The following is a 19,775-nucleotide window of genomic DNA, read 5'->3' as shown; positions in this document are numbered from 1 at the left end:
ACCAAATGAAACAACATTCATCGGAACCAAGATGCACCCTAAAAACACACATCATATACAGCACATGAAACAAAATATTACTACAAATAGTTAATAAAATATAATTCCTAATACAGGTAAACATAAAAGGCTTTTTGTCCTGGTGACGAGACCTCAGTACTGGCAGTGTATCCATTAGTTTCGCCTGAGGGAAGAAGCTGTTTCCCAGTCTGACAGACCTAGTCCTGATGCTCCTGTACCTCCTTCCTGATGGTAGTGGGTCAGAGGGATTGTGGGATGGGTGATAGGGAACCTCAACAATGCTTTGGGCCCTTTGTCTACAACACTCCCAGTAAGTGTCACAGATGGGACACATGGGGGGAGGGGGAGCCCAGTGATCCCGTCAGTGGTTTTTTCTGTCCTCTGTTTGGTCTTGTGGTCCGATGCCTTGCAGCTTCCGTACCACACAATGATGCAGCCAGACAGGACACTCTCGATGGTGCTCCTGTAGAAAGTTGTTAGAATGGGGGTAGAGACCTCGTACACCTCAATGTCCAAAGAAAGTGCAGACACTGCTGTGCCTTCTTATCTTCTGAGAAGATGTTGTGGGTCCAGGTTAGGTCATCTGTTATGTGTACACCAAGAAACCTTGTGCCCTTCACTCTCTCCACGGCTTAGCTATTCTTGGTATTGTGTAAACATCTCACGTAGCTCAGTTTAACATTTCAGCTGTACATCTTACTGCGAAAAACACAAAACATTTCACTATGTTGAATACGTTGCTCTCACTTGACGTAGTATGATCAAGTCAGGTTGGTTAATTTTTTTCTTCAGTTTTAATGTTCTAAGCAAAACACGGTTTCTGTGATACCTCCTGCCCTCTAGTGGCAGAATTGACTTCTTGCGCTTTACTGCTGAAACCAATGAGTAAGATGAACTTCATCCTTGCAGAGGAGCTAAACCGTTTTCTCTAATCTGTTTTAATCTTCAAATCACTAACCCTTGCTAATGCCCAGAACCATGGTTTTGAGATACACTGGAGTACTCTGCCAATAGGGCAGACGGAACCATGGTACTGTAACGGTTTGCCTGACTTCACGATCTACCTCATTATAATCTTGTACTTTATTGTCTGCCTGCATTGCTTGCACTTTGTTGCTGATACACTTCATTCTGCATTCTGTTATTGTTTTACCTTATTCTACTTCAATGCACTGTGTAATGATCTGAAACCTACGAGCAGAATGCAAGATAAGCTTTACACTGTATCTCAGTGCATGTGACAGTAATGAACCAATTCCAATTCTAGTCTTGGTTAGAATGGACCAGTTGGGCCGAAGGGCCTGTTTCCATGGTGTATGACTCTTAAATGTGGCCTAACCAATGCTTTATACAGCTGCAATATGACTTGCTAATGTTTACACTCAGCCCACTGACCAGTGAAAGATTAAAGATCAGCTTTATTGGTCGCACGTACATTGAAGCAAACAGCAAAATGCCTTGTATACATCAACAACCAGCACAGTCGGAGGATGTGCAGGGGGCAGCCCGCAAATATCGCCCTGCTTCCGGGGCCAACGGAGCGTGCCCACGACCGACTAACTCTAATCTGTGTGTCTCTGGACTGTGGGGGGAGTCTGGAGCACCCAGAGGAAACCCACGTGGTCGCAGGATAAGGTACAAAATCCTGACATTGGGAATTGAATCCCAAACGCAGTTGCTGGCGCCGTAAAGTTTTGCGCTAACTGCTACGCTGCGATAGGCAAGAGTACCTCGCCAGGGAGCGGTGGACTTGCAATGTCCCATTCCTCCCATCAACTCCAGCCACTTGGACGTAAGTGCCAGCTATCCAACAGCTTTAGCTCGAGACTTTGATGAAGGTTTGGTTGTGTGTCGCGCATCTGTTCTCCCTGGTCTGAGCTTCGTGACCTTCGTGTGGCGTGGGCTGGAGAGGGTGGGGTTACTAGGTGCTACCTCATGCTCTGACACCTGCTGGGCTAAGTACCACAGGCTGTGTTACGTTCTCCCCGTGACACTGTGGGTTTCCTCCAGGTGCTCTGGTTTCCTCCCACGTTCCAGAGACATACCGCTTGTTAAGTTAATTGGTCATTGTAAATTGTCCCGTGGTTAGGCTGGGGTTATACTGGGGGGGGGGGGGTTGCTGGGCAGTGCAGTTTGAAGGGCCTGTTCTGCACTGTTTGTCAATAAATGAATAAAGAAAGGCTGAGGTAATTATGGAGGTTGTGCACGGCGATCTGTGATGACCTAACAGTCTGTCCGTCACTCGCTCCAGGTTCAGCAGCTCCACGGAACAGAGCAACTCGTCTAAACTGATGCGGAGGCACAAGCGGCGACGGCGGAAACCCCGGATCCCCCGCATTGAGAGGGTAGGGGCGTTCCTCCGGGAGGGTGGGGGCCTTCCTCCGGGAGGGTGCGCGGGCGTGCCTCCGGGAGGGTGGGTAGTCCCTCTGGGAGGGTGGGGGCCTTCCTCCGGGAGGGGTGCGCGGGCGTGCCTCCGGGAGGGTGGGTAGTCCCTCTGGGAGGGTGCGCGGGCGTTCCTCCGGGAGGGTGGGGGCCTTCCTCCGGGAGGGTGCGCGGGCGTGCCTCCGGGAGGGTGGGTAGTCCCTCTGGGAGGGTGCGCGGGCGTTCCTCCGGGAGGGTGGGGGCCTTCCTCCAGGAGGGTGCGCGGGCGTTCCTCCGGGAGGGTGGGGGCCTTCCTCCGGGAGGGTGCGCGGGGCGTTCCTCCGGGAGGGTGGGGGCCTTCCTCCGGGAGGGTGCGCGGGCGTGCCTCCGGGAGGGTGGGTAGTCCCTCTGGGAGGGTGCGCGGGCGTTCCTCCGGGAGGGTGGGGGCCTTCCTCCAGGAGGGTGCGCGGGCGTTCCTCCGGGAGGGTGGGGGCCTTCCTCCGGGAGGGTGCGCGGGCGTTCCTCCGGGAGGGTGGGGGCCTTCCTCCGGGAGGGTGCGCGGGCGTGCCTCCGGGAGGGTGGGTAGTCCCTCTGGGAGGGTGCGCGGGCGTTCCTCCGGGAGGGTGGGGGCCTTCCTCCAGGAGGGTGCGCGGGCGTTCCTCCGGGAGGGTGGGTGCCTTCCTCCGGGAGGGTGGGTAGTCCCTCTGGGAGGGTGCGCGGGCGTTCCTCCGGGAGGGTGGGGGCCTTCCTCCGGGAGGGTGCGCGGGCGTTCCTCCGGGAGGGTGGGGGCCTTCCTCCGGGAGAGTGCGCGGGCGTCCTTCAGGGAGGGTGGGGGCCTTCCTCCGGGAGGGTGCGCGCCTTCCTCCGAGAGAGTGCGCTGGCATTCCTCCGGGAGGGTGCGCGGGTGTTCTTCAGGGAGGGAGTGAAGGGATTCCTCACTGAGGGGGTGGGTGGATTCCTCACTGAGGGGGTGGGGGGTTTCCTCACTGAGGGGGCGGGGGCATTCATCCAGGGGATGTGGGGATTCCTCATTTGGCAGTGGGTAGAATTACCCATTTCAACCCTGAAGAAAAGGTCTTTGGCTGTCCTCTTGATCTATGCCTCTCATCATCTTATACACCTCTATAAAGTCACTTCTCTTTCTCCTTCACTCCAAATTGAATGACAAAGTGTTAGAAAATAGAATCCTTAAGCATACTCTTAAGATTAGCTTCAAGGTTGTTTAGTGTCATTTCCTGTTCACAAGAGATTTGGAGAACAAATTAGTTGTTATGCGATATCTGATACTGCACAAAAAAAACAATAATAAAAAGACAATAAATATAAATACATAAGATAGCTTATATACAAACCGTAGATTGATTGTATGTCCATAGAGTGACACTAGACATAGTACATAAGGTGACTGAACAGGAGATGATAAAGTAGTGGGGTTAGTGGGTGGAGGTGTTGATCAGTCCTTACTGCTTGGGGAAAGTAACTGTTTTTGAGTCTGGTGGTCTAACCCTTCCCTCTAATGTTTGAGTATTTACAGAAGTGCCTTTCAGAGTACGTAAGTGGTAATCAAGTTGATCTGTAGAAGGACCATTCCGCTACCAGCCCCTTCAGAACCGTTCCCCGTTATGGCTCAGGGATCCTGTGGAGGATCTGTGTTCTGGTCCCAGAGCGCGGCTGGATTTATCGGATTATGTTTGTGTTTTCTTTCAGTCCTCGTCCTTCAGCAGCATCACAGACTCCACCATGTCCCTCAACATCATTACGGTCACTTTAAACATGGGTAAGTGTGCGGCTCTCAGCTGTGGATGCCTGGCCATCTTTAGCGACACATAGAGGTTAGTGTGACACTTTTACAGCTTGTGGCTCTCCGGAGTTCAGAGTTCAATTCCAGCGGTGTCTAAGGAGTTTGTTTGTTCTTCCCCTGAATTGTGTTTCCGAGTGCTCCAGTTTCCTCCCACATTCCCCGTTAGTGGGTTAATTGACCATTGTAAATTGTCCTGTGATTAGGCTTGTGTTAAATAGGTGGGTTGCTGGGTGGTGTGGCTAGTTGGGCTGGAAGGGCCAGTTCTGCACTGTGTCCCTGAACAAATAAATAAATATTAGAAAGAGGGCGTAGCAAGAGCTGACCATCATATCTGACATGGAACATAACGTACCAAAGGACATTCGGCCCATTGTATCAACTTAACCCCACACCCAATCCCATTTCTGTTTACTGCTCTCGATGAATCTATCCCTTCAGAATGTAGTAACTGGCCACATGTGTATTTTAAAAAAAAGACCTTTTCTCGATTCCATTAACAATTATGTTAAATCATTCACTTTTTTTCTCTCCTGCACTTAAATCAATACAAAATGTTTTGTTGGCCTCAGATTTACAGTCTAGCGTGATGGGCTGAGACTAGAAAAGATTTGCAGAAATAATGACAGCTGTGTTTGAAGGAGAGTGATCATTAGGGTTATAGAACTCTACAGCACAGATACGGGCCTTTCAGCCCATCTAGTCTGTGCCAAAATATTAATCTGCCTAGTCGAATCGACCTGCCCTGGGACTGTAGCCCTCCATATCTCTCCCATTCGTGTACCTATCCAAATTTCTCTTAAATGATTAAATTGAACCGGCATCCACCACTTTCACATTCTGCACTCTCTCCACCCTCTGAGGAAAGAGATTCCCTCTCATGTTCCCCTTAAACTTAACCCATAACCTCTCGTTCTAGTCTCACCCAACCTCAGTGGAAAAAGCCTGCCTGCATTTACCCTATCTATACCCTATATCTAACCCTGCCTGCATTTACTCTATCTATACCCCTCATCATTTGTGTCCCTTTATAAAATCTCATTCTCCTGCACGCTAGGGAATAAATTCCTAACCTGTTCAACCTTTCCCTATAACTCAGGTCCTCACGTCCTTGTAATACCACACTTTAATCCCTCCCACTCTATCACACCCAAAGGAAAATAACCCCTTCAATAGAGTGGGATTGAGCAGCCTGTATTGCCTCTTCTACAACCAAGTCTCACTCAAGACCACAATGTCACAATTCCATGCCCTAAGCTCATCTGCCTCTCCTACAATACTCCTTGCATTAAAATATACCTAATTCAGAATATTAACAAATTATTCAAAGCTGTTAAAATCCCTCAGCCAGATGGAAATGGTCATGAAGACCACAACAACTTAAGTCTTGGGAGCAGAATTCGGCCATCCGGCCCATGGAGTCTGTTCCACCATTCCATCCTCACTGATTTATTATCCCCCTCAACCCATTCTCCCGCCTTCTCCTCGCAATCTTTAAAATCCTTACTAATCAAGTGCTTATTGACCTCTGCCTTCAATATGCCCAAAGACTTGGCCTCCATAGCTGTCTGCAGTGATGAATTCCACAGCATCATTACCCTCTGGCTAAAGAAATTCCTCTTCATCTCTGTTCAAAATGGACATCCTTCTATTCTGAATCTGTGCCCTCTGGTCCTAGACTCTCCCACCATAGGAAACATCCTCCTCACATCCACTCTATTAAAGCCTTCCAACATTCGATAGGTTTTAATGAGATTACCTCATTCTACATCAATACAATATATTTTCTTGGCCTGAGTATTTACAGACGAACGTGGTGACCTGAGACAAGAAGAGATTTGCAAAAGACATAATGACGGCTGTGTTTGCAGGAGAGTGAATTGTTCAAAGTGTTAAAATCCCTGCTCCAGATGCATTGCTGTTGCAGACTTTAAAAGACAAGGGGGAGATTTAGCAGATTGTATAATGTTGATGTTAGAAAATAAAATAGAATTATAAGTTTGGCAAATTGGTCATTAATTCTAGTTGTTAAAAGATGATTCGATAGTTAATGGAACTAAAAATAAATTAGTGTCCTGATGCCGGGTTTCATTGACAGTTCCTCCCCACCCCCCTCCCCCCCACCCCCACAGCTGCTGCTCGACCCCATGAGTTCCTTCAGCAGATTGCTTGTTGCCCCAGATTGCAGCATCTGCCGTCCCTTGTGACATCGCTAATTAGTTTAACAATGGTGGTGGGAAAGATCATGAGATCTTCATTCAGACCAGAAATGAATAATGGAAAAATACTTGTAAACTGAAAATGGAATAAAGCACAGTCAGCATGGGCTCCACAAAGAGTGGCATGGAAGTGGAGTGGTCAGCATAACAGAATTACAGCACGAGCGCCTGGGGTTCAATTCCCGGCACTGTCTGTAAGGAGTTTCTACATTCTTCCTGCGACCATGTGGGTTTCCTCTGGGTGCTCCGGTTTCCTCCAACAGTCTGAAGACCTATGGGTTAATAGGTTAATTGGTCACATGGGTACAACTGGCTCGTTGCCTCAGAAGGGCCTGCTGCCATGCTTTATTTTGGAAACTTAAAAAAATTTTTTAAACGATTAAAATTAAATTAAGGGAAGTTCTTGATTGACCATCTCATTGAATAAAAGAAATGGAAAGGGTAGAGTATGAGCCGTTATGTACAGTATCTGGATTGTTTTGATATTGGACAGAGCAGGTGGGAATCGGTGGACAAGCAACAGTTCGCTTCTGTTCTGATGGTTACATTTATCCTCTTCAGAGAAATATAACTTCCTGGGAATCAGCATTGTGGGTCAGAGCAACGAGAGAGGTGATGGAGGGATTTACATCGGCTCTATCATGAAGGGAGGGGCTGTGGCTGCCGATGGGAGGATCGAACCAGGGGACATGTTACTGCAGGTGAGCGTGTGGTAATATCCACCCTATATCAATACCTCACCAATGTGTTCATGAGCTAAATTTCAAAGTAACTTTATTATCACAATGTGTATACGGTTAGTGGCCACTTTATTAGCTACGTCCTGTATCAGAATCAGAATCAGAATCAGAATCAGACTTTAATCGCCAAGTACCTATGCACATACAAGGAATTTACTTCCGGCAGATGTTGTCTCTCTGCTCATAACAATAATAATGATAAGTATAAATGAAAATATAGATTATACATACAGTTAGTGCAATCCAAGTAATAGTTAGCCGACAGTTAACCGGCAGTTAACTGTTCAGCAAAGTGACCGCAGTAGGGAAAAAACTTCTCCAGTGCCTATTAGTCTTAGTCTGGAGGGATCTGAAGCGCCTACCAGACGGAAGCAGATCTGATAAAGTGGCCACTGAGTATATTTCCATGGTCTTCTGCTGCTGTAGCCCATCCGCTTCAGGGTCTGACGTGTTGTGCGTTCAGCTCTTTTGCACACCACTGTTGTAACATGGTTACTTGAGTTACTGTTGTCTTTCCGTCAGCTTGATCCAATTTAGTCATTCTCCTCAGACCTCTCTCATTATCAAGCCGTTTTTGTCCAGAGAACTGCACTCACTGGATTTTTTTTTTGTTTTTCTCACCAGTCTCTGTAAACTCCAGAGAATGTAATGCATGTGAATCTCAGGTTCTGAGACACTCAGACTACGCCATCTGGCACCAACAATGATTCCACGGTCAGAGTCACTTAGATCACATTTCTTCCCCATTCTGATATTTAGTCTGAACAACTGAACCTCTTGACCATGTCTGCATGCTTTTATGCATTGAGTAGCTGCCACTCGATTGGCTGATTAGACATTTGCATTAGGGAATAAATGTACCTAATAAAGTGGCTACTGTGTGTATGTTACCGTCTACTACCTTGGGATTCATTTTCTTTGAGGCATTTATAGAAGAATCAGGAAATACCTAGAATTTATAAAAAAATACAGACAGACAAACCGCCATTGTACAAATAAAAGAATATTGAAAAATGACATTTGTCAATGACAGAAGAATGACTGGAAAGAGCTGGTACAGCATAGAATATACAGGCCTGATGCAGGCTATTCAGCTAATCGCTCTTTATTCATGCTGACTAAGATTCCCATTTAGTCTAGCTACATTTGCCCCTGTTTAGCCCATCTCCCTGTAATTTTTTCTATCCATGTATCTTTTAAATTTGATAACATACCAATCACCATCACTTCCTCTGGAAGCTCGTACCATATACTGACGACTCTGTGGGTGAAAGAAGTTGCCCTTTGTGTTTTTATTAGATCACTCCCCTCTCACCTAGACCTATGCCCTCTAGTTTGTGATTCCCTGACAAAAAGACGGAGCACAGGCACTCTATCTATGCTGCTCGTGCTTTTACATGATATTTATAGGATCGCCCCTCATTCTCCCATGCTCTGATGCAAAAAGCACCTACCTGCTCAAACTTTCTTTATAACTCAGTCCCTCGAATGCCAGCAATGTTCTCCTAAATCCCTGCACTCTTTCCAGCTAGATGGCATCCTTCCAATAGTAGGGCAACTTAAACTGAACACAACGTTTCCAGATGAGGCCCCACCAACATCTTGTACATAGTGAAGTGTAAAAAGGTGACAAGAGCATAAACTCAGGCATGGACGTCGGGCTAAATGGCCTGTTCTTTGCTGGAGAATCTGTGCTCTGAAATCTAAATGTTTGATGAACAATTTGAAGAACACACACGAGATGCTGGAGGTACTCAGCAGGCCAAGCAGCATCTGTGAAATAAACAGCCGAGGTTTTGAGCTGAGACCCTTCATAGGAAAGATGTCGACTGTTTTTTCCCCGTCCCCATAGATGCTGCTTGAACTACTGAGTAACTTCAGCATTTTGTGTGTATTCCATAAAGACCATAAGAGATAGGAGCAGAAATGGGCAAATCAGCCCATTAAATCTACTCTGCCATTTAATTAGGGCTGATTTTATATCCCATTCTTCTGCCTTCTCCTCTTAACCTTTGATTCCCTTCCCAATCAATAAATCATACTTAAGATTTCCAGCATCAGCAGACTCTCTCGTGTCTCTGCGAGGCAGAAAGCAGAGGGTGGTGGTTCAAGGTTGCTTCTCAGAATTGAGGCCAGTGTCTCGTTGTGTCCCTCAGGGGTCAGTGCTCGGACCCTTTATATTTAGTTACTTATATCAATGATTGGGAGGGGGATGCACAAGATTCGTAAGTTTGCAGATGACACAAAATTAGGTGTTGATGGTGAAGAAGGTTATTGTAGATTACAGGGGGATCTTGATCAGTTATGGAAGTGGTGTAAGGACTGGTAAATGGATTTCAATATAGATAAGTGTGAGGTGATACAATTTGTAAAGTCAAACTAGCATAGGACTTAGATCAGAAGTTCCCAGCTTTTTTATGCCTTGACCAATACCATTCAGCAAGAAGCCCATGGACCTGAGGGTGGGAACCTCTGACTTAGACCATGTAGGGTAGGGCACAAGACTGTGTAAAGGAACACAAAGACAAAATGGCAAAAAGTTTGTGGGAGTTTGTTGGGCGAGGTCTTTCAATGTGTTCCTGGTACTTACTGTGAATGCCTGCAAACAAATGTATCTCACACAACAGTCTGTACAGTTTACAGTGTGAGAAACAAGAAAAACATCCAGTGAGCAGCAATTCTGTGGGTGAAACTTCTTTGTCAGTGAGAGGGGTCAGAGGAGAATGGCCAGGCTGGTTCAAGCTGACAGTAAGGCGACAGAAATTCAAATAACCACATGTTACAACAGAAGTGCGCAGGCGAGCATCTTTGAACGTGGATGGGCTACAGCAGCAGAAGTCCATGAACATACACTCAGGGGCCACTTTATTAGGTACAAGACATACCTAATATACTGACCACTGTGAGTATGTCCGGAATTTCTTGCAGAGGCGTGTGGATGATACAAAATTCAGTACAGACCTGTGTGTACTGTAAGTGGAGATTAGGCTGGAGTAGGTTATGATGTTGAAGGTGGAACAGCTTTGAGCAAGTGTATGCTGTATTTCTGTATCTCCCTCTCACTAGTCTTTTTCTGTCCTCTTAGGTTAATGACATCAACTTTGAGAATATGAGTAATGACGACGCAGTCCGGGTTCTGAGGGAGATTGTGCACAAGCCCGGGTAAGAGAGTTTCCCTTCGTGATTCTGTTGTCGACACATTCGAGTATGAAGATCATGGGTTCAAGTCCCATTTTATCAAGCCAAAGTTTCCCAGTGGCTGAGCAGCATCTGTGGGAGGAGAGGGACTGTTAATGTTTTAGGTCAAAACCCTGCATTGATGATTCCTTACACCACACCACCCCCTGCCACACCTCCTGACAACAGATGGTGCTCGACCTGCAACGGGACCATACCCTTCCATATCCATGCTCTCTATCCAAACCTCTCATACGTTGAAATCGAGCTCACGTAAACTACTTGTGCTGGCAGCTCATTCCACACTCTCAGGACCCTCTGAATGAAGAAATTTCCCCTCATGTTTCCCTTAAACCTCTCCTTTCACCCTCAACCCATGACTCCAGCGTTAGTGGAAACCCTGCTTGCATTTACCTTATCTATACCCCTCATAATTTTGTATGCCTCTGTCACAGGGGTGTCAAACTACTGGCCCGTGAAGGGGTCCAACCCGGCCCACAAGATGATTTGGGGGGAAAAAAGTATATTCAGGACCATTTATTATGTATCTGTACGGCAGCCGTACAGTAGGCGGCAGTTAATCACCCGCTGTGCATAAGCACCTACCACCCTGCACTGAAGACCCCTAGGGCCCCATGTACGTCGTCAGAAACAGTATAAACACACAGAGTACTCGGGTACGTAACACCTGCAGCAAGATTGAGACTGTTTGCTGCTGTGGTTCAAAATGTTTTCCAAGAAAAAAGTAGACATCGAAGGTCGGATATTCAACGATAATTGGAAAGATCGTTTTTACTTCTGTGAGGTCAACGGCAAACCTGTGTGTCTGATACGCTCGCAACAAGTGGCTGTGGCAAAAATATCAAACGACACTATGAGACGTCACGCGGAGAAAAATATGACAAGTACGCAGGACGACTCAGAACGCAGAAGGTAAACGAGCTTGAAGCAGCTCTGAATAAACAGCAATCAGTGTTCACCAAAAGTCAAGAGACTCATGATGGAGCTGTCAGGCCAGCTATATTATTGCCAACAAAGTAGCTGCTGTGTCGAAGCCATACTCCGAGGGGGAATTCATCAAAGCATGCATGCTGATGGTGGCTGAGCTGGTGTGCCCCGAGAAGAGACAGGCTTTTGGTAATATCAGCTTGTCAAGAAATACTGTGGCAGAGAGAATCGGGGACCTTGCAGGAGATTTGAACAAGTCAACTAAAAGACAAAGTGAAGTCATTTATTGCCTTGTCTATTTGCAATTGATGAGAGCACCGATGTGACTAATGTAGCTCCATTTTGGGAATATTTATTCGTGGTGTTGATGCATCTTTGACCATCACTGAGGAGTTTGTGGAGATGGTGCCCATGACAAACACCACAACGGCGAATGATGTTTTCTCCAGCCTCGTCGAGGCCTTGGACAGACTGGGGGTTGACTGGAGTCAGCCTGTCAGCGTGGCAACAGATGGTGCACCGTCCACGGTCGGGGAAAAAGGCAGGTGTTGTTGCGAAACTCAGAGACCAAGTTCAAACAGAGAATCCAGAGCAGGAATTCTGGAATTTTCATTGTATTATACACCAAGAGGCGTTATGTAGCAGGAGCCTGAAAATGGACGATGTCATGGATCAAAATAGTTAATTTTATTAGAGCCAAGGGACTCAACCATCGGCAATTTGACACTCTTGTCTGAAAGCAATATTGGACACGGCCTACCCTACCACACTGAGTCCGCCGGTTGAGCAGAGCGGTTGTGCTCAAACATTGTTTTCAATTACGTGCGGAAATTGGGCTACTCAGGAACGAGAAAGGGAAGCCAGTGGCAGAGTTGGATGACCCAGACTGGCTTCATGATCTTGCATTTCTGGTGGATACAACAGAGCACTTAAATGTGCTTAATGTTAACATGCAAGGCCACAACAAACTTGTTACGGAATACTACGACAGCATTCGTGCCTTTCAAATTAGATTAGGCCTGTGGGAGTTGCAACTATCCCGGAGCAACCCAGCTCATTTCCCCTCTTTGCAGTCTGTGCGTGTCGCTCATGGGAATAATGACAACATGGACAGGTACAAGGACAAAATATCACAGCTGAAAAGTGAGTTTCAGAATCATTTCCAAGTCTTCACTCAGCTCGAGAAGGAATTCTCACTATTTTGCTCGCCGTTTGCCGTCAACGCAGCATCTGATGTGCTGGAGGAACTCCAAATAGAACTAATTGAAATTCAGTGTAGCTCGGCTTTGAAATATAAATTTGAGACTGTGGGTCTGGACTCATTCTATCAATACCTGGGACCGATGTACCCCAAGATGACAGACTTTGCCTCAAAGATCCTTTGCATGTTCTGGACAACATATCTCTGTGAGCAGGCGTTCTCCATAACGAACATTAACAAATCCAAACTGCGCTCGCAGCTGACACACAGACATCTAAATGACAATATGAAAATCACAACTGCCCAGAAACTGGTCCCTGATGTTGACAGGCTGGTTAAAGCCAAGAGATGTCAGGTGTCTGGACGCAGCAAGTGAAAAATGAGTGACACTGTTCGGTGCATTGCGACATGTAAGCAAAATGCATTACGAAATATTGAGTGTCATAATGTGATTAATTCATTTTCTGACTATTCTATTATCGTAAATGTGATCACTTCAATAAAAATTAGAGATTAACTGTGTTCATTGTCTGAGTTTGATTGCTGGAAGCAGGCTAATAAAAATTAGGTGCAGTTGTGTAGCCCACATTTACAATTTGTCTCATTAGGTCTGCATTTGTGTCTGCTAGTGTTCGATTTCAAATGGCTTATTAATGGAAAAGGTGTGGCTGCCAAAACAATCAGCCAAAATAGCATCGTTTTTTTCTCTCTCTCATCACAACTTCCTTGTAGCCTACGACTGTAAATTAGTACCAATCATAAAAATAATGCTTGCTAGGCAATCTTCTTCATAAGAAATGAAATTCATAAAGTGAAACACTTTGTAGTTATAGCAGAGACTGAGACACATGAGAGCAGGTTGAAAAAACGAAGGCAACGAAAGCTGTGGGAGCACACACGCGTGCGTTCGTGCATGCACAACTGATCCGGCCCACATGGAGTCGCATTTTGCCCAATCTGGCCCGTGACCTAAAATGAGTTTGACACCCCTGCTCAATCAAATCTCCTTTCAATCTTCTATGTTCTAAATAATATAGTCCTAGCCTATTCAATCTATCCTTATAACTCAGGTCCTCCAGACCTGGCAACATCCTTGTAAATTTTCTCCACATTCTTACAACCTTGTTTTCATCTTTCCTGTAGGTAGGTGACCAAAACTGCACACATTACTCCAAATTAGGCCTCACCAACGCCTCATACAACCTCAACATAACATCCCATCTTCTGTACTCAATACTTTGATTTATGAAGGCCAATGTGCCAATAGCTTTCTTTACGATCTATCCAGCTGTGATGCCATTTGCAATTAATTATGTACCAGTATTCCCAGATCCCTTTGAGCTACCACACTCCTCAGTGCCCTACCATTCACTGTGTAAAACCTACCCTGGTTAGTCCTACCAAAGTGCAACACCTCGTAATTGCATTAAATTTGTTCTGCCAAATTTCAGCCCATTTTTCCAGCTGATGCAGACCCCTCTGCAAGCCATGATAACCTTCCTCACTGTCCACTACACCCCCAATCTTGGTGTTATCCACAGATTTTCTGATCCTGTTAATCACATAACCACAACTGCAGTTCCTCTAGCAGATTGGGTTTTGCTGCAGATTCCAGCATCTGCTGTTTCTTCTGTCTAGTCTCTTAGTGACGTACTGGGTGAGGCCAGAAAGCAAGCTTGATAGATCATGTGATACAATCCTGAGAAAATGTAGAAAGTTCTCCCATATCACCCTAATATTGACTGCTAGGTCTACACCAGTTAAAGTATAACCTTACCATTGCTGCTTTGGATTACTTCCTCTTTACAACATCAAGGTTGATGGCCGAGGGGTAATAACTTCCTGAACCTCGTTCACAACATAGCTGAGTCACTTCCTACATCACAAGGATTATATTCTAATTGCTCCAGGGATTGTAAGGCACTTTGACATGTTCAACAGTTTATAAAGGGACTATAAAATAATTCTTTGAGCAGTCTTCAGAGAGGGAGAGAATGGGTGTGAGTCTGCCTCCGTTACATCGGATTCACATTGCTCATTTTGTTTTAACGCAGCCCGGTGCTATAGTATACATCAGGAACAGATGCTGAAATAATTTTGTCTCACTTATCTCTCTAGCTTCTGGAATTTTTAATAGTTTTCTTTATTTAGTATATAAAAACAGTACAGCACAATATAGCCCCTTTGGGCTATAATGTTGTGCCAATCTTCTAACCTACTCCAGGTTCAATCTAATCCTTCTGCCCCACATAGCCCTTCCTATTTTTTCATCTATGTGCCTATCGTGGGCGGATTTATGTCTCTACCAAAGAAGATATAAGGTGCTCCTTCCCTCTGCTCGCCTCCAGGTCACCCTTGGGGAAGGTGTAGCACATGACAAGGTCATATGGTGGCTGCTGCACATCACCTTCTGGTTATGTGATCACTGACACCAGGCAGACAATCTCTGAAGAGTATTGATAACGGCTGGGGTCACCCGTCTTGTAAAGGCACTGCCCAGTAGAAGGCAATGGAAAACTACTTCTGTAAAAAAAATAATAATTTGCCAAGAGCAATCATGGTCATGGAAGACCATTATCACTTAGGTCATATGACAAGGCACATGATGACGATGATAATGTGTCTTTCTAAAGGTCTCTTAAATGTCCTTAATGTATTTGCCTCTGCTATCACCCCTGGTATTGTATACATCCACCAACTACTACCTAAATATCTACCTCTGACATCCCTTCAATCATCTTAAAGTTATGTCATCTTGTATTAGCCATTTTTGCTTGGGAAAAAGGCTGGATGTCTACTCTATCTATGCCTCTTATCATCTTATACACCTCTATCAAGTCACCTCTCATCCTCCTTCATTCCAAGAAGTGAAGCCCAGCTCACTCAGCCTAGCCTCATAAGACATGCTCTGTAATCTAGGCAGCACCCTGATAAATGTCCTCTGCACCCTCTCTAAAGCTTCCACATCCTTCCTATATCAAGGTGACCAGAACTGAACACAATACTTGAAGTATTTTCTTGTGCAGTTGGAATTGGGATTTGTTTATTTTTACTGTCTGTACTGAGATACAGTGAAGAACCTGTCTTGTATACTGTTTATACAGGTCAGATCATTACACAGTACATTGAGGTAACAAGAGGTAAAACAATAACAATGTAGAATCTAGTGTAACGGCTACACTGGAAGTACAGTGCGGGTAGACACATAGATCAAGGTATGCGGAAGTTCTAAGTTATTTTGCGTTCTCTCCCTCAGGCCTATCACACTGACTGTCGCCAAGTGCTGGGACCCCACTCCTCGCGCCTGTTTCACACTTCCCAGAAGTAAGTCCTTTCCAGAGGTTGTGCATTGAAGAAAATTATTTGTATAAAACGTGGGACAAAAGAGGATGGAGGGATTTACCATCTCTTATCGGTGTGGCAGAATTTGCAGCACGGAGTCGGGACCTTCAGCCCAACTCATCCGTGCTGACTGTTGCTCAGTGATCTCGGTCCCGTCCGCTGGCGTTTGGCCCCGAGCTGTCTGAACCTCTCCTATCCATCCTCCTAGCAAAATGGCCTGTGATTGTTGCCAGTGTGCCCGCCTCAGCCGCTATTTCTGACATCTCACTCCAATACGCACTACCCTTTGTGTGAAGAAGTTGCTGCTGATGTTACCTTTAAACATCAGATTTTAACCCTGTGCCCTCTTGTTTTACCAGCTGCTCCGTGGGAAAAGTACTGTGTGTTTTCACCTTGTCTACTATTCTGAACCCCTGTCTCATCATTCCTCAATCTCCTACATTCCAGGGAATAATGTTCTAGTCTACACAGCCTCTCCTTATAACTCAGGCCCCCAAGTCCAGGCAACATCCTGGTACATCTTTACTCTTTTCTAGTTTACTAACACGTTTCCTATAACAGGGTGACCAAAACTCTTCATACTATTCCAACTGAGGCCTCACCAGTGCTGCATATACCTGTAACATAACTTTCCAACTGCTACACTCTGTGCCCCGACCAGTGTGCCGGACACTTTCTTCAACACCGTCGGTATCTACCTGTAATGATGCTTTCGGTGAACTTGCACTCTGACGCCCCTCTGATTCACAGCACTCTCCTGGGCCCCAGCGTTTCCTGAACAAGTCCTACCCTGGTTTCATCTCCTTAAGTGCAATATCTCACATTTATCTGGATGTGCACAGCTTGTTAAAGATTTGCTTTGTCTGTCAAATGTGCATCAGAAATTACTGTGGAATATTTTCTGTGCAAGTGTCACCAAGCTTCCCGCACCAGCACAGCATGTCCAAAACTTACCAGCCCTAAGCCAAACATCCTTGGAATGAGAGAGGAAAGCCACGCCATCACAGGGAAGAATGTACACACAGCGGTGGCAATTGAACCCCAATCACTGATCACTGGCACTTTAAAGTGTTGTGCATACCGCGATGCTAACATACCCCATTTGTCAGTCCTCAGCTCCTATAACTAGCTAAGCAGGATCCCCTGTGATTTTTCATAGGCTTCTACACTACCAACTGTTTAGGTACCATCAGCAATTTTTGGTTCTGGGGATGTTTGTTTTCCATTACAAACTCTCCTGTAAGAATGAACGATGTAAAGTTCTCATGCTGTCATCTAACCCTCCTGCCAGCAGGTGGGGCTGGAGCACAGCAGTGATAGGGAGGTCCAGCCACAATAAGACTGGATTAGACAATAAGGCGTGGAATTGAAATTTTTGTCTCAAGCTGATGGACAGATCTGTCATAATAAAAAAAGATGAAGAGGAAATGGGGAATTTTCTAGAGCTGTGAGCTGGGATACATCTTGTGAAAGGGCAATACAAACACAGTTATGGAAGAAGTGGAGTCATAGCACAGAAACAGCCCTTTAGCCCTTGTACTTCATATCAGACATTTAAACTGCTTAGTACCCAGACCTTGGTCCTCCAGACCCCTCCCATCCATGTACTCATTCAAACTTCTCTCAAATGTTCCAATCAAACCCTCATCCACCACTTCTCGTTCCAGTCTCTCACCCACCTCTTGAGTGAAGAAGTTCCCTTTCATGTTCCCCTTAAACATTTCTCCCTTTACCCTAGAACATAAGACATAAGAGTAGAATTAGGCTATTCAGCTCATCGCACCTGCTCTGCCATTTCATCATGGCTGATCCATTTCCCTCTCAACCTCATTCTCCTGCCTTCTCCGATTAACCCTATCTATACCGGATAACCCTATCATTGCTGATAATTTTGTATACAAATGGTCTGGTATCCTTTTCAAATCAATGCATGTGCTGCCCTTGTGCCCTTTCTGTTTTGGGTGATACAGCCAAAGAGGTTTTGATGTAATTCTGGAGAACATTTGACCTTATAATATCATGAGAGCCACAGATAAGGTGGATGGTCATGGGCTTTTCCCAGAGAAAGCAAATCAGAATCGGATTTATTATCACCAGTGTACTGAATATCGTGAAATTTGTTGTTTTGTTCCAGCAGGACTGTGCAAGACATAGAAAATTGCTATAATTTTCAACAAAAAAAATTAAAAGAGAAATAATGAAGTAGTGTTCAAGCATTCATGGATTGTTCAGAAATCAGATGGCAGAGGGGAAGGACCTGTGTCGGAATCATTGAGTTTGTGTCTTCTGGCTTCTGTACCTTTTCCTGATGGTAGTAATTAGAAGAGGGCACATTGCAGATGGCAAGGGTTCTGCCCTCTTGAAGCACTGCGTTGTGAAGATGTCCTCAATGATGGGGAGGCTTATGCCAGTGATGGAGCTGGCCAAGTCTACAACCCTCTACAGCCTCTTGTGATACTGTACACTGGAGCCTCCATATCAGACTGTGTTGTAACCAGTCACAATACTCTCTATTGTGCACTCTGTAAAAATTTGCTAGGGGGCATATGTTTAGGGTGAGAGGGGAGAGATTTCATGGGAACCCGAGGGACAATGTTTTCACCCAGGAAAATAAACAGTCACACAAAAAGAAATATATAGACCAAGTCCCTGAGTGTCATGGTCTGAAGATTGATGTTGCATGGGATTTAGTCCTGCAGTTACGTTTCTGTAGGAACAAGCATGCAGCAGTTCCTCATCTTGTATTAGATGAATGTAGTCTAGCTTGTCTTCCACTGAGTAAACACTGGAGGGCAGCACTGGTGGGAAATCAGGGAATGGTTGAGGCAGGTATATTAATGGCATTTAAAATGTACTTGGACGGGTACATGGATAGGAACGGTTTAAAAGGGATAGGGGCCTAACACGGACAAATGGGCCTAGTTTAGATGGGAATATTGGTCGGCACGGGTGAGTTGAGCTGAAAGGCCTGTTTCCAAGCTGTGAGATTCGGTGACTGAACTAACATCTGCTTGCTTCCTTCAGGTGAGCCCATCCGCCCAATTGATCCGGCAGCCTGGGTTTCGCACACTGCAGCCATGACGGGTGCCTATCAGCCCTACGGTATGAGTCCGTCCATGAGCACCATTACTTCCACCAGCTCCTCCATCACCAGCTCCATCCCAGAAACCGAACGTAAGTCCCACCTGCACGTCGCCATTGATCGCGTGCCTGGCGTTACGCGGCACGGCTCTCGGATCGGCGAGCTACTCAGCTTATTGTTTGCATGTGTCTGTGCACGCGTGTGCTTGCCTGAGTTCACCCGGAAGTTACAATGCATTTCGTGCCACAAGGATAGAAAGATTCTGTTATACAACATGCGGTGAAATGCTCCGTTTGCATTAGCAAACAACGCAACGTAAGGATGTGCAAGTGGATTGGTGGGGTGTGGCTGCCTGCAAGTTGGCCATCGATTCCGACCAGCATAGCATACCCACGACCTTTGGAGCGAAGGAGGATAAGTGGCAGCTTGGTAGAGGTGTACAAGATGATGAGGCATAGGTTGAGTGGATGGCCATAGGCTTTTCCCCCAGGGTGGAATGACTAATACAAGGGGGCATAACTTTAAAGGAATGTGTGGGGGAAGGGTGTCAGAGGTAGGTTTTTGTACAGAGTGATGAGTGCATGGAACACACTGCCAGGGGTGTTGGTAAGGAAAGGTACTTCAGGGTCATGTAGGACCTCTTGGGTACATCTAGGAATCTAGTGACCCATTGATGGTTCAACTCTCCTCCCTATCATAGGTCTGAGACAAGAAATCTCTCTCAAGCTCAGCCAAGGATAGTGTCAAAACTCCAGAATTAGATGGTCTTCCTTAAACTAATGAAGTCAAAAATCTCTTCTTGGTCTCAAAGCAATGGGTGGTGTAGTGGTTAGCGCCACGCTATTACAGCCCAGGGCATTGGAGTTTGGAGTTCAACTCTGGTACC

The 19,775-nt window shown here is 45.8% G+C and overlaps 1 protein-coding gene across 2 annotated transcripts in view; it reads left to right on the top strand.

Annotated features, from left to right (window-relative positions):
• The window catches only part of dvl3b (dishevelled segment polarity protein 3b), a 167,290-nt gene that overhangs the window by 129,068 nt on the left and 18,447 nt on the right, over window positions 1-19,775 (top strand). For both annotated transcript variants that reach the window (XM_073041678.1, XM_073041676.1), the window contains exons 6-11: window positions 2,273-2,366; window positions 4,090-4,159; window positions 6,961-7,100; window positions 10,225-10,301; window positions 15,722-15,789; window positions 18,832-18,981. In XM_073041678.1, the coding sequence (XP_072897779.1) occupies window positions 2,273-2,366; window positions 4,090-4,159; window positions 6,961-7,100; window positions 10,225-10,301; window positions 15,722-15,789; window positions 18,832-18,981 (599 nt within the window). The remainder of the gene's footprint in view (window positions 1-2,272; window positions 2,367-4,089; window positions 4,160-6,960; window positions 7,101-10,224; window positions 10,302-15,721; window positions 15,790-18,831; window positions 18,982-19,775) is intronic.

This window comes from Hemitrygon akajei, chromosome 3 (assembly GCF_048418815.1).
Source record: "Hemitrygon akajei chromosome 3, sHemAka1.3, whole genome shotgun sequence".
NCBI lineage: Eukaryota > Metazoa > Chordata > Chondrichthyes > Myliobatiformes > Dasyatidae > Hemitrygon > Hemitrygon akajei.
The sequence above is the reverse complement of the archived record's forward strand: the minus strand, read 5'-3'. Positions and strand labels throughout refer to the sequence as shown.